This window comes from Coturnix japonica, chromosome 2 (assembly GCF_054131305.1).
Source record: "Coturnix japonica strain WE chromosome 2, WE-NBRP24, whole genome shotgun sequence".
Classification (NCBI taxonomy): Eukaryota; Metazoa; Chordata; class Aves; order Galliformes; family Phasianidae; genus Coturnix; species Coturnix japonica.
In genome coordinates, this window is record NC_140664.1 from 72431015 (window position 1) to 72444697 (window position 13683).

Consider the following 13683-nt stretch of genomic DNA (forward strand, 5'->3'; position numbering starts at 1 on the left):
TTTCTCCTACTTGCTCCTCAAACAGACTGTGAAGGTGCCATCTGGGGACTAGAAGGCTAAAGGTTTGCATTTTAGAATTGCTAACCTCACTACCCAGGGAGATCTTCCAAGAGTTCCCCATAACCCTCTCATGGCTGTTTCAGCTGTGGAGAAACTTCAGCAAAGTGCAACACTAGCAATAATGCAAGACTAAAATTTACTTTTACAAGCAATGAAGAACACGCAATCACACACTTGCGAGACTAAGTTCAAAACCTGCCTTTGTGATCCAATCTCCCTTCAAGTCTGTTTTCAGCCCTTTCAAATGCTGGCAAGCCAATGTATTTGTGCATGTGTGGGAAGTAAAAAACGTGCTCAGAGAAAGGAAAAGCAAGTGGGTGAGGAACAAAGAAAGGAATGGCTTACAGCTGCAGTTTTAAAACTGCATATCCCATATCATTAGCAGAGCACTAATTACTTCACAAGCCAACTCCAATGGCTTCGAACCAGCAGAACACTGCTGTATGTGCAGCCAGAGGCCGCTGCTCCCCACACTGACAGTATCTGGGCAGGCTGAGTTATTGGACCTCTGCCTACAGCAAATGCATGGATGCTTCTGATCCTTTCCTTTCTTGTCTTGTCTCTAATCCCAGGAGTCCACTGATTTCTGTCTCTGAGCAAGTTTTCTGTATCACCCTAGGATACGTAGGGACTAAGCTGCCCACTAGTTTTTAATCAGATGGACTAAAGCACTAATTGGTGACCAAGCTACTACTGAATCCAATAACAGTACTGTAAGGTAAGCTGCTGAAAGTAATGAGTTTTGAAAAATTATCCATGAAGTAATAAACAGAAAGTTATGGTATACATTCAACAGCACATTGCTACAATACAGAATACTCAGGAGCCAAAATTAAGGTTGGATGGATGCTGTAAAATATATGAAGGTGATGGTCCAGTGAGCAAATGAAAAGATGAATGCTTTAAGAGGTGGTTTTCTGAATTTCCATTGCATGCTTCCTGTTGTACTGGTGAGAGATTGTAACAGTGGTTGATATCCTGCTGCTGAAATCCTTAACCAAGTTGCTTTTACAGGCAAGAACGTGCACAATTAGCTGAAGCAAGGACTGCAGCAGGAACACTCCTAGGTTACGGTTGACTGAAATACTTAAGACCAAGCAAGCATTTAAGCTCACATCTCAGCATCTCACTGTTTTAACTAGGACAGTCACAGTCTATAGTTAAGAGCAGGAAAAAGAAATGGCTGTACTGCTCATGGAAGGACAGCTTGTTTAAGTTTGGGAACCAATGTTTTTACAGCAATAACAGTGCCCCATCATATGATTCATGCTTTCACATATGTTTAGCTAAACAAATGCATGCAAACAAAGAAAAACACACACCTTTACTCAATGTAATGCTGCTTGCAGCACTTTCAAAGTATAAAGAGCTCAAAGCTCTTCATTAGGCAGAGAGGGTACAGGTCAGCCCTGAGACAAGCTGCACAAGCTGGACTCAGCAATCACTTTGAAGCTCTTTCTAGCCCTGCATTTTAATGACACTTTATTGATGCAATGGAATAAGCTAACAGTGCTTTGAAATAAGATGTGAGAACTACCATCCTTGCATTGATAGTCCTCCTTTCTGCATCATAGGAAGGCAGAGTGTGCAAAGGCACTTCCCTCAGTTCAACAATAAGCAAGTCATCATATCCAAGAAACCATGATGATGTAAGAAAAGATAACAACCTGCTCTAGGAAATGAAGAAATGTTGCGTTATTCCTCAATAAACTACATTTGGAAAGGAATGTGGGGCTTAACAATCCCTCTTTTGCTTCCACACTACAACTGTTTAATGTGTTGTTGATTCAGCTGCACACCTCCCACATCATCCCTCCATTCCCAAAAGCCACAATCTTGTCTTGTCTCCTTCCTATAGGAAGGCATATAGACAACAAAAAACTGATGCTACAAGGACAGAATAGGGAAGCTTTGCCTGCAACTGCTGCCCTTGCTGTGGCTTTCAATACAGTTCCAAGGTAAAGTAACCTGCTTTAAATCCAAATTGATATAGGATTATTTTTTTCCTTAGCTATAAATGCCTGTACAGTCCCATAAGGAGGCAGCTGTAGCTATGCAGAGAGCTGGTCCAATAAGTGGATCTGGCTGAAAACTCTTTTTTTAGGGGGGCAGACTATCCTTTACTGGATTATTCATTCTGGACAGATGCTAGCACCAGCTGAAGACACAGGACATGGCCAGAGATAGGTCAGATTGTGGCAGCTGGCACACAGATTCACTTAAACTACCACAATACTATTTCTTATACATCAGAGTAGCTGCAATCGTCACACACAGCTCAGGCCCAGTGACACAGTGCAGAAAAACACTTATGCAATGCTGCAATGAAAAGAGCACTGCAAGAGCAGCCACTTCCATTACTAAGAAGCTTTCAGAATCTCTGCAAGTCAGAGAGCCTGCAGAGGGAGAAGAGAGAAATCAAGTCTGGGGACTGCTAACATTGAACTGCTAAGCATGTTGGTTTGGATGAATCCAGATCTGCTGAAGGCCTGCAAAAAGTTGACTGAAAAGATTTCACAGTTTTAACTGTCCAAGTAAAATTCTTTGATCAAGTATATTTTGAAAGCACAAAATCCCTGCTATCTCAGCAGAAGATTAAAGAATTTCTCTGCACAAAAGCTGTGATTCTGCAGGAAGAAATCCAGTGAGCCATTTGGGAAATGATGACCTCTCTGTGAACCTCAGAGGCAGCCTTGGAGTTATTTTTCACTTCCCACTGCTGAATCTCCCCTTCAACATCAGGAACACAACTTTTATTTATTTATTTATCCATTGAAAAACATACTTACAACTTTCACATCTAAATTTATGCTTACAGTGCTAGTTGAGTAAATACACTGAGTAAAGCTTCTTATAAGCATTAGAGGGCAGCCATTCCAGCACCTGACCACACTCAGAGAGAAGTTTTTCCTTATGTCTAATCTAAACCTCTTCTGGTACAACTTGTGGCTATTTCCTCAGGTCCTGTTTGTTGCCTGGGAGAAGAGGCCCAAATCCTCCTCACCACAACCTCCCTTCAGGAAGTTGTAGGGTGCAATGAGGTCTCCCCAAGCTTCCTCTTCTCCAGACTAAACAATCCCAGCTCCTTTAGCCGCTCCTCATAAGACTTGTGCTTCAGAGCCCTCACCAGTTTTGTTGCCCTTCTTTGGGCACGTTCCAGGGCCTCAGTGTCTTTCTTGTAGTTAGGAGCCAAAAATAAGGCTAAAATAAGTATCTGTGAGGACTTCTCACAAATAAAAAGGAGCCGATTTAATATACAGAGACTAAAGAAGAAATAAAGCACAACTGATTTGTAGCAATTAAAATAACAGAGGCATTCCTTAATACTGGATTTGCTATGCCTACAGCAGATGGTGGTACTTCAATTGTCTGCATTTGATAACCTACCAAATAACAGCATTCCTTTAATAAAAGGAAAACAAGTTACATAAAGGGAAACATTAGAGGTTTCCCCTTCAGATCTCTATGATAGGTCTCTAAAAACAATGCTCTGTTACACTGCAATTCATTCTAAATTGAGGTCTGATTAATTTAACACAATCTAAGTTATGAACCAGAGGGCACCTGGCTTTAGTTCCAACTTCCAGAAGCTGGTATGCAGAAAAAAAAATAATTGCCTGGAAGGTCACGTCCTTATGACACTTCAGGTAAAAACATGTTAAAAAGACCAACAAACCACAGTAACACTAAGGGAGGAAAACCCTCCACACAGGTAACTCAAGCCCCAATTCCAATGCAAGGCTCAACCATCCTGAAATGTGGCAAGCTGAAAGTGAGCCCTGTCTAGCATGGGCATTGTGAAGAATCCCTAAATAGCTTGAGCAGTGTCACTGAGAATTTGTACTACATTATGTCTTTTAAATACTACAATTAAGGATACAATTAAGAGATTATTTCTGTGTTTCTTCTGACTGGTTGAATACTAATTTTCCAGGTATCATATTAATCAGCATCAAAATAAAAGCATGAAATTAATGAAGTACAAGGATGCAGTGTTTGATACATTATGTAGCCAAAACAGGCATACAGGAAGCAGCAGGAGTTTCTGCTTTTAGCTGAACCACAAACAACCAAAACCAAAATAAACCCCACAAGCCACCAACTCCTTTCCTACAACTGCACTTGCATACTCCTAACTTTCTGAGTATTTCTTAAGCGCCTCTTTAGAGCAAATGCTCGTATTTCACTCACCAGGCTGCTGAAATAAAGGTAGCACTCTTAATTGGAAACCCTACTGGATGGACAGACACAAACCATAATTGATTTAAAACTCCAACTTTACCTCCTTGTTTCTGATTATCCCTGATTATTGTACGATCAATACTTATACCTAGGTAAGCATACTGTGGCTCTTCTAAAAGAACACCAATTTCAGTGATAAAAATGAATCAAGAGGTTGTTCCTGCCCCATTACTGAGTGACCTCTTCCAGCAGAAGACCACCTGAATGGCTGAGATTGGGGTTTTCATGACTTCAGTTTTCATGCATTAGTCTCCAGGCAAAGGAGACGAAAGGTAGCAGCGCTACATGCAACTGCATATGCACTGAGATCTAACAAGTATGAAGAACAGTACAGGGCCAGATCAGAGATAAGGTGTTCAAATGCCATGTGGAGAATTTAGATAGTGCTCATAAAGATTGCTTACCGGACTTTTAGTCATTCTACTTGCTTAGAGGAAAAACAGCTCCCCTGGGACTCCTTAAGAGCTGGATGCAGACAAAAGCCAGAGTAGGATCCTGCTGATGCCAAAAGCTGTGGGGCCTCAGCGTTTTCTGATATGCATCAACCAGCATTTCCTCCACATTGCAGAACATGTGACCTTCATCCTCCTTCAGTGGCAAGCACAACCAATGCACTACTAGCCCTGAGTTTGGATCATTCAGCAAAAGCCCCACCAAATCCAATGACCATCTCTGGCACTAAAAATCTTGCCTACAGACCAGCAAGGCAAAAAAACTAAGTAATTGTAGCAAGAAGGCTTACATTATTGACATCTCTTTCTTGCTTAACTCAAAGGAGTTCTTTTTCATTGACACAGACTTAACCGGAATAGGAAGCACTGATGCTTTTCAAGCAGACAAATATTGAGGGACAAACATTCTTGTCTTCGAGGGCTGGATCCACAGGGCAGCAGCACAGAATAGCAACACAGCAGGGAAGCCCCGAAGGGCAGATTTCTTCCCTGACACATGAGCAGAGCATGGCTGGTGCTGAGAAACATGAATGACCTTAATGCTTCCTGGTGTAGGCACCTACCCTGGTGTGATACACATCCCAGCAGGAAGACTGCTCAGTGGGGTCCAGAATGACTGCACAGAGAAAGCAGCTCTTCCCATCTAACATAGAGGAGATGAAAATGCTCTGGGAGGTGTGTTGCCTTTCCCTCTTGCCCTCCTGATCCCCTTGCAGCAGCACGTCAGGTCTGCAGCCTCTGCTCACAAGTGCAGTCCCACTGCAGAGAGCAGGGCTGCTTGAGCGAGCCACTGCTACTCTAAATCTATCACCTTCACACTTAGCCTAAAGCTTCCAACTCTGAGCATTACCAGTTTTGTGGTGATTCATGTAACAAAGCAGCCTGTGCAGCATCAAGATAAAAATGCCTCCTTGCAGTGAAACAAGCAGCAAAAAGCTCTGCATAATCCCAGATCCAAGTTACAGGTATCCTTCCCTTCTTTCCACCAGATCATCTTTTGTTTTTGTGATTATTATTATACATATTTAAAATGTTCCTGTTGTAGGAGTTCCTGAGTAAGAAGGCAAATGTGGGCACTCCAGTTTCACCTTCATCTTTTTCCAGAGTGCAACATATTTGGCTTCTCTATTTCTTGGCATTTAAGATGCTACTACTGGGCTTCCTGCTGCCCTGTTTACTGCCAGATAATGCATCATCTGACAGTCATTAGCACTTTAAAGAAAACCTGCAAGAATTCTGACCTCTGCTATTTTACTGTATTACAATAGTTTTAGAGCCTAAACACTTTGAAAGTCTGGTTTGAACAGAGAAGAGGCTAAAGACAGAACATAGTCTGTATTTCACAGCCTGGGTATGTCATCAAACCCTTGAAGGACATGCCATTTGGGTAAGATTCTTTTCCCATCCCCTCAAATCCTTCTACCAGCAAACTCCACGTCCCAGTAGCCATTCCAGTTCAGATCTATGACAGCAAAAAGACAAGAAATGGATGTGAACAAGTCAAGACTGTCATATTTCCTCTTGCTTTTCTCTCAGATTCTGCCAAACAGAACAACGGTGATCATGTTGAGAACCCCAAGACATGAGCAAGCTACAAGAAAAGCATGCAATTAATAAAACTACATGCAGGTCAGCCACTGAAAAGCAGTGTTGAATTAGGGAGTAGACTGGGCTTTTTCATGGGATTTTCAAAGTCCACACACCAAAGTAAACTCTCCATCACACTAAGGCTAGAACAGAGTTTCTCAGTACTGGATAGCAAGCATTGACTGAAATAACAGGTCCTATATCAGGAAAACAACTCACTAGCTTTGCATTTATTTCTGATCCACTTCTTGCTGAGAGCTTGCTGATTCTCTAGACATCATGTGAGTTGCATTATTCTGAACAGTACAGAACCAGCAAAATCAAACTCCATCTCTGCTGCCAGTGCCTGGCAAGCCAGCTCTAGAAGAATCAAAATCCTGTTTAAAACTTCCAGGCTTTTGATTTGACTAATGAAATGCACCCACCTGCTAACTATTACATCTATTTCTCCTTCCTCTCCTCCAATGCAAAAGACTCAATGCTCCAAAGATGAGTCAGCATTGAAAGAATCACTCTGCACTCTGAATGACCAAAATAAAAGCATTTATATGACTTCTGTAAACTTTGCCTTTTATTTCTCTGACTTGCTGATGAGCGCAGCCAACGTGTTCTGCAATGTCTGAAGAACTGCAACAGTCACATACCTCTGAATTCTCTATCCTTTTGACACTGCAGAGAGCAAAAGCTCAGATCTGATGAACTGCTGCTCCAATTCAGTGTATCCATTACTTTGTATTAACTGCAGAGATTCCAGCTAACTCAGCAGTGTCTATTAATATTTCAATATAGTTAATTAACACTTATCTGCTAGCACTTATAGGATGAGAAAAACAGGTTTTTTCTCCTTGCTATTGTACTAGTGTACCAACACAATGGTATGTATAGCATAACAGTGTCCTCATTGGCCCAGAAAAGTCTTCTTCTAGTACAGGCACTGTGAGGTCAGCCACAAATTACTTTCCACATCCTGAGGACAGTAGTAAAGCTATGGCAGGTAGCATCTCCTGCTATATAGTTTTCCTTAAACAGAAACACATATATTTCTAGGATGCATCAGATTGGCCATGCATGCTCTGTAGAGAAGCTTTTTGAACATACAGAAAAGTACATAGACTTACAAATGTCCAGAGGCAGGCTTAGTCTATTGCTCTGATGGGCTTGCTTCGCATCTGGAGATCCCTGGCAAACGTTTTGCAGACTTGGATTTCTTCCCCGCAGAGAAGCTGTGTTTGGGCAGAAACAAGAAGAAACCTGGCACATCTGACAACTGCAAGCCATGGAGATATTCAGAGGCTGTATGAGCCAGCAGCCCAAGTGAGGGGGAAGAGACTATACAAACATTAATGGCGTGCTATGATTAGGGATCTGGGGAACACCCCTGCCTTCCTCAAGCCGTACATATGTCCCAGGCACATCGCTGCCACACACTAAGGTGCACATCAGACACATAGCTCTGTGGCTCTGGTTTCCAGGAGGCTGACCTATGCAAACACAGTACCTAGGGAACTATCTCAGTCTGAAGGCAACACAGATGGATGGATGCTTCTTTACTGACTGACTGCATTTTGATGACTACCCAAACAACAGCAGTACTTGAATGAAAAACATCATTTAAAGAGCTGTAAATCCCTCCTCCAGTAGCCCATTTCAAGCTAAGTAACAATCAGCTTCAACAGCACTTTGTTTCACAACATGATTTTCACCCAGTCCAATTAGCTTTACACCTCTTAGCACTGATGTGGACATTCTCTCTTTCACCTTAAATACGAATGCTTCCTTAGGCCCAACTGAAAATGAAGGTGCAAGAAGGGAAAACACAAGGCTCTAGCATTCTAATTTGCCATTTAAAGACAGATTTGGGAACATTCCTCTGATCTCTGTTAACGATAAACCAAAAACACATCAGTGCTTTCCTAAAGTGGATCCTTCCACAGTCGTAACAGGACAAACCAGGAGAGGACTAAGAAACTCAGCTTAACCACAATACAGCATTTCTTTCTTTTCCATGACTAATTGCTGCAACTGTTCAGTATCCACTGGGATCTAGGAACTGTGCTGTATGGCTATGGATACAAGTATAATTTGAACAAATAGGAAAGCAGTCTGAACTCTTTAGAATTTTCTTTTGCTTTCAAGCCCCCCAAACTACACAAAACTCCATTAAAAGTAAGTCTATTTGCTCTTTTTTCTTTTCATATCCTTTTCCTGAGAGGAAAGGGAGGAGAAAGAGTAAAAACCCTTTGAAAGGCATTGCCTTTACTTAAGTTTTGAAGCTACTGGAAAGAGTTCCTAAGGTGAGGAGCATGTGCATACAAACCTATCACCATAACCCTCACTGGGCAAATCATGCAAGTGTAGTGACAGGATATTGCAATGAGATAAGTTTCTTTGCACAAGATGTATGACTAAACCTTTGCTCTGAGGCCAACATGGTTTCAGGGTATTGTAGAGTCAGTAGATAAATGGTTGAAAAAGAACTTGCACTGGCTTTTATCGTCACATCCTCAGCCAATATGATGAAAAAAACTTTGGAGAGAGCATCTATTCTACTACACAGAATTAAGGCAAGGGAAAGTAAAAAAAAATCAGAGGACTTTGTCAGCAGCAAGTGGTTGGCACTCAGGTTTCAGTTTATAGAGGAGAATAAAAACTTTAATGAAGGCACATAAATACCGGCAGTTTGTGCCACAAGATACAAAAAAATCTAGCAAGAAAAAGTATCTGTAACTCAGATATAATACTCTGAATACAAACTTATAGAAGCTATTTAAGAGATGCTAAATAACAAAAATACAATCCTCTGTATCAAAAATAAAGCCCAATAAGTAGGGGAATAATACACCAAATAACAACAACAACAACAAAAATGACACATTGCTTAAGAGGTCATGCTATAAGCAGGAGCAATCATAATAGCAATGTTCTTATCCACCAGTAAAACAAATAGATAGGAACACCGTTATGTACAGCCCTGGATCTCCTAAAATTTCACCACAAGCTCAACCAAGACAAGAGAGAAGATCTAAGCTACCAAGAATGCTTTCTTGGACGTTCAACCTATATTTCCTTGCTTAAAGTACTTTAAACCTCTGCCTTAGATTCAATATATAATTCTGAAGTAGATAAAACACCAAGTTCCCAAAAACAAGCCATTCACAACATCTCATTCAACAAAGGAAGCTACGTGTACAGTAATGTCTCTGGCCACGTAACAGCTCTGCTGCATGAATAAACCTAATCTTCCAGTTTCATACAAGCGAACAATGAAGATTATACACGTTCCAGTACAGTGGCAAAAAGCTACATGGGACATCAGATGTCCTGAATGATGGATTTCACTATGGCTAATACTGTTACCACACCCACTGTCTCAGTATACACCACTATAACTTGCTGACAGCAATCTTTCTCTTACAAGGCTTAATGAAAGTCAAGTATCTCTTTATTCACTACAGTGATTCAGCTGGTAAGACTTTTCATTTTAGCAGACAGAGGGAAGAAAGGAGTTTAAAAGTAGAATGTATCTCTGCGAGACAAGCAAACAAGTCCCACATTCTGCTCCCTCTCAGCATTAAGGGCTACTACTTAATACTGCAGTTGGCTACAAACACATAACCTTTAACACCTCCAAGGAGGGAGCAGCTAACACAGCTTCTGACCCGTCTACCTGTGACTGACATGGATAACTGCAAGAGCAAATACCTTGCTCTTCTGGAGCGATCCTTCCAGTGCCCATTGTAAGCCTTTTATACTGGCAGCAGATGGTCCCTGTGCGCTCCTGAGGCTGCTGACACATATCCATAGGTACATCTGGGGATGCTTTGGGGGCATCTGCTAAGAACATTCCTGCTGCCTTGGGCAGCATTAACTGGCAGCAGCGAAGTTTAGCAAGCCCTGCCAATTCTTAATGACATCCCATGCCCTCTCTCACCTTAATCTTGGTGACTCTTTCTCCTTGTTTCCTACTATTATGCCATAAAACATGTTAACAAAAAGCTGTACTCCATCTGTGTAATGATATTTCCCAACCAAACTGTTTTGATGCACTCCCCTTGGGTCTCCTTAGCACCTCCAGAGCTATCAGATGCACTGCTTCCAGAAGGAAAAGCTTTCAAGGTCTGACCCCAAGGTTGTTCATTGATGCCTATTTTGTTTTCTTTAAAAAAAAAAAAAAAAAAAAAAAAAAAAAAAGCATTATTTATAAATTAATTTGTTCCTAAAACCATTATTTGTAGCAACCTCATCAAATCCATTCTACAGAATGGTTTGTTCATCAGAGTTTTGAGATAAGACTGAATTACAATTCAGTTCTTCTTAATCTCTTTTTCGCCTCTCAATTATATGCTACTACTTTGCAGGTTATTAGTTAAAGCCATTTCTGTTTTGGTTGTCGTTATTTTTGAAATGTTCCAAGATTCTGCTGTGCTTCCACATAGAGAAAATTAGAAGGTCGATCACGTTCCACTGAATTTTAGCTCTTCCAACCTTCTACACAATTGTGGTAACTCTGAAACAAACTACAAAGGCTCTTTGAAAAGCTAATCACTATAGTGATCTACAAAGAGCCTTTACTTGTAGCATAAGCCATAAGAAAAAGGTGCTGATGGGACAGTGATAAGACAAATTAAATTGTTCACAAATGCCTGAACATGCCAAATTTCTTTAATCAGCGCATACTTACTAGCAGCTTAATTCAGTTTATTTGTAGCTCTTCATGTCAATATTTCGCCTACAATGAACCAAAAAGCACTCACAAAGCAGAGTGTGGGAACTATTGCTTTAAGGAATTACTGGCTTGCCTGGGATCAAGGAAGCACCTTGTAGATCATAGAATCACCTAGGTTGGAAAAGACCTTGAAGATCATCAAGTCCAACTGCAGCCTAACCATAGTACCCTAACTCTAACAACCCTCTGCTAAATCATATCTCTGAGTGCCACATCCAAATGGCTCTTAAACACATCCAGGGGTGGCGACTCAACCACCTCCCTGGGGAGGCTATTCCAGTACTTAGTGACTCTTCCTGTAAAGAAGTGTTTCCTAACATCCAACCTAAACTTATGTTGGCGCAACTTCAGGCTCTTTATCAGATATCCTAAGAACACAGAGTGACCATTTAAAGCCCTAAGTTCCCAATGCATATATGGCAACTTACAACTCAACTCAGCCAGCCTTCAAGAAACTGCAGACTACCAGCCCATGTATCCCTAAAACACACACAAATGAGAAGATGGCAGAGAAGTAGAGGACACAGAAGCTGAGGGCATTACATGGGACTTCTTCACAATGGGTCAGTGGAGCACAGAGCATGCAGCAAAGCCTTCACACTCACATACTCTCAAACCCGAGCCAGAGCATGTGGAAAGCTGTTCTCATGTCCATCAGTGTGTTCCTTACCACTCCTAACACAGCTTTTTTTTCTCTCCACACAAGAGAAAGGACATACAGGCAGTCAAGAGTCACGCTGAAACAGATCCTGCTCAGTGTGGGGCGTGAAGCTTGCAACAGGCACTAGCTATTTCCAGCACTATTGCAATGAATTAGATTAAGCCTTGATGAAAATTTCTCTTCCACTTTAATAATATATCAAGTATTTAATTTGCTTATAAACTATTAACCAGATATCTGTCTGTCCAAGTACTGTTAGCACTAATCATAAAAATCATACTGTGCTATAAATTATGCATAGATGCTCTGGTTAGCTGAAACATGTGCTGCAGTCATTACCCATCATAGTTAAAATGGCATATGTCCATACGGTATATCAACATGAAAACACTTGTCAGATACTTCCCATACCTTATGTACTTCATAACCAGCGTGAAACCACAGACAGTCTGGAGTGCTGAAGAAACACTCCGGATATCTTTCAATTTTGCTTCCCTATTTTCTCATTGAATTTGCTACTCAATACAATTTGTCTTTGGGCATCACCTTCATTTTGTTTCTTGCAGGTTAAATTTAAGTATCAAGGAATGAAAATTCTTATGATGCCCTTTTACAAAGCCTGCAGTAATGACAATAATTACCTTCTTTTAAATATTCAGTAACAGCAGTTTCCTAACAAAACCTAGGAAAAGCAGCAACGTAGGGCCTTAGCATATCAATATAAAATAAGACTACTGAAGCACTCCAAACAGAAATCAATAGAATTGCAGGGTTATAAATGGTGAACTGCAAAAAATTCTAACTTAAAAGCATTCTGAATGAAGAGAAACATTTTAGATGGCCTTATTAACCAGTTTTATTACCATGTAAGACAAACACATAACCAAAATGTTGTAATTGACACTTTTTACACCTTAGGAGACGCACCATTCTGACTGTTCAACAGCAAGAACAAATGTAGACAAGTACAACATTCCACAATGATACCACGGTCAGAAGCACAAGAAGCAACTGTTAATAACATAAGATTTCATCAGCACTGAAACTCTGGATTATCTGAAAGCAGTTCAGAACGTTCTTTCTGCACCAATGAGTTCTGTCATACAGCAAGATCTTACAAACTTTAACACCTATTCTGATGGCATTATTACTTACACGTCTAGCTGTGAGTATTACTGTCAGTAGTCCCAATGAAACCAATTAGTTGACTCAGAGTAATTAAGCATTAGAGCTAATTATACCTGTTACTGGCAATTAGGCCTTTTCTTTTCACTCGATTTTAATGCTAATATTTCAGAGTTAGGATTGCTGGTTCTGACAATTATATCTAAAGTTTTAGAAAACGTGTTTTTCTTACAGTCCCAGTTTCACTACGAAAACTACAATTCCTGATGAAATGAGAAAAGAAATTAAAGATTTTGCAGTCTCTCATCTTGCAGGAACAAACCAGGTTATATTAACACAACAACCTTATCAAGCAGAAGGCCAATATAAAAAGAACATCTTACTCCAGTGAATTCCATTACATAGATTTACAAGAAGAACTGGGTTACCAATAATGCACAACAGCAGCATCACAATCATATTTAATGTAAACAGTTGTAAAATGCCTCAGATCTGTGTATCTCAACTGTAGTTATGACCTTTCCTCTCATAATGGAACATTTGCCTGACACATACATCATTGATCCTAAGGCAACTTAGCAACTTTACTTAGTCCTGGAAAGGGACATCTGTCTCAAATGGCTTATTCTTGTTGTACGATGTGTGGAGTGTGTTTTAAAGGCTTGCTTTCACTGGTGTGCACTCTTTCCTGGGTTTGGCAAAACAAGGGATGGGTACAGATTGGGTCTCTAGTTGTGCTGCAACATGAGCAGCTTGGAGGCTAATGGTCATAATTCAATCAAAGCGCAGATGTGAATTTTGGCAACCCAAAGCCTGATTACAGAAGAGAC

General features: G+C 40.7%; 1 protein-coding gene across 14 annotated transcripts in view; it reads right to left on the minus strand.

The window, feature by feature from the left end:
• The window catches only part of PHACTR1 (phosphatase and actin regulator 1), a 259502-nt gene that overhangs the window by 226014 nt on the left and 19805 nt on the right, over nucleotides 1–13683 (minus strand). For 8 of the 14 annotated variants that reach the window (XM_085540209.1, XM_085540207.1, XM_015854710.3 and 5 more), the window contains exon 5: nucleotides 7460–7564. The exons of the other annotated variants lie outside the window; for them this stretch is intronic. In XM_085540209.1, the coding sequence (XP_085396335.1) occupies nucleotides 7460–7564 (105 nt within the window). The remainder of the gene's footprint in view (nucleotides 1–7459; nucleotides 7565–13683) is intronic. 14 annotated transcript variants of the gene reach the window in all.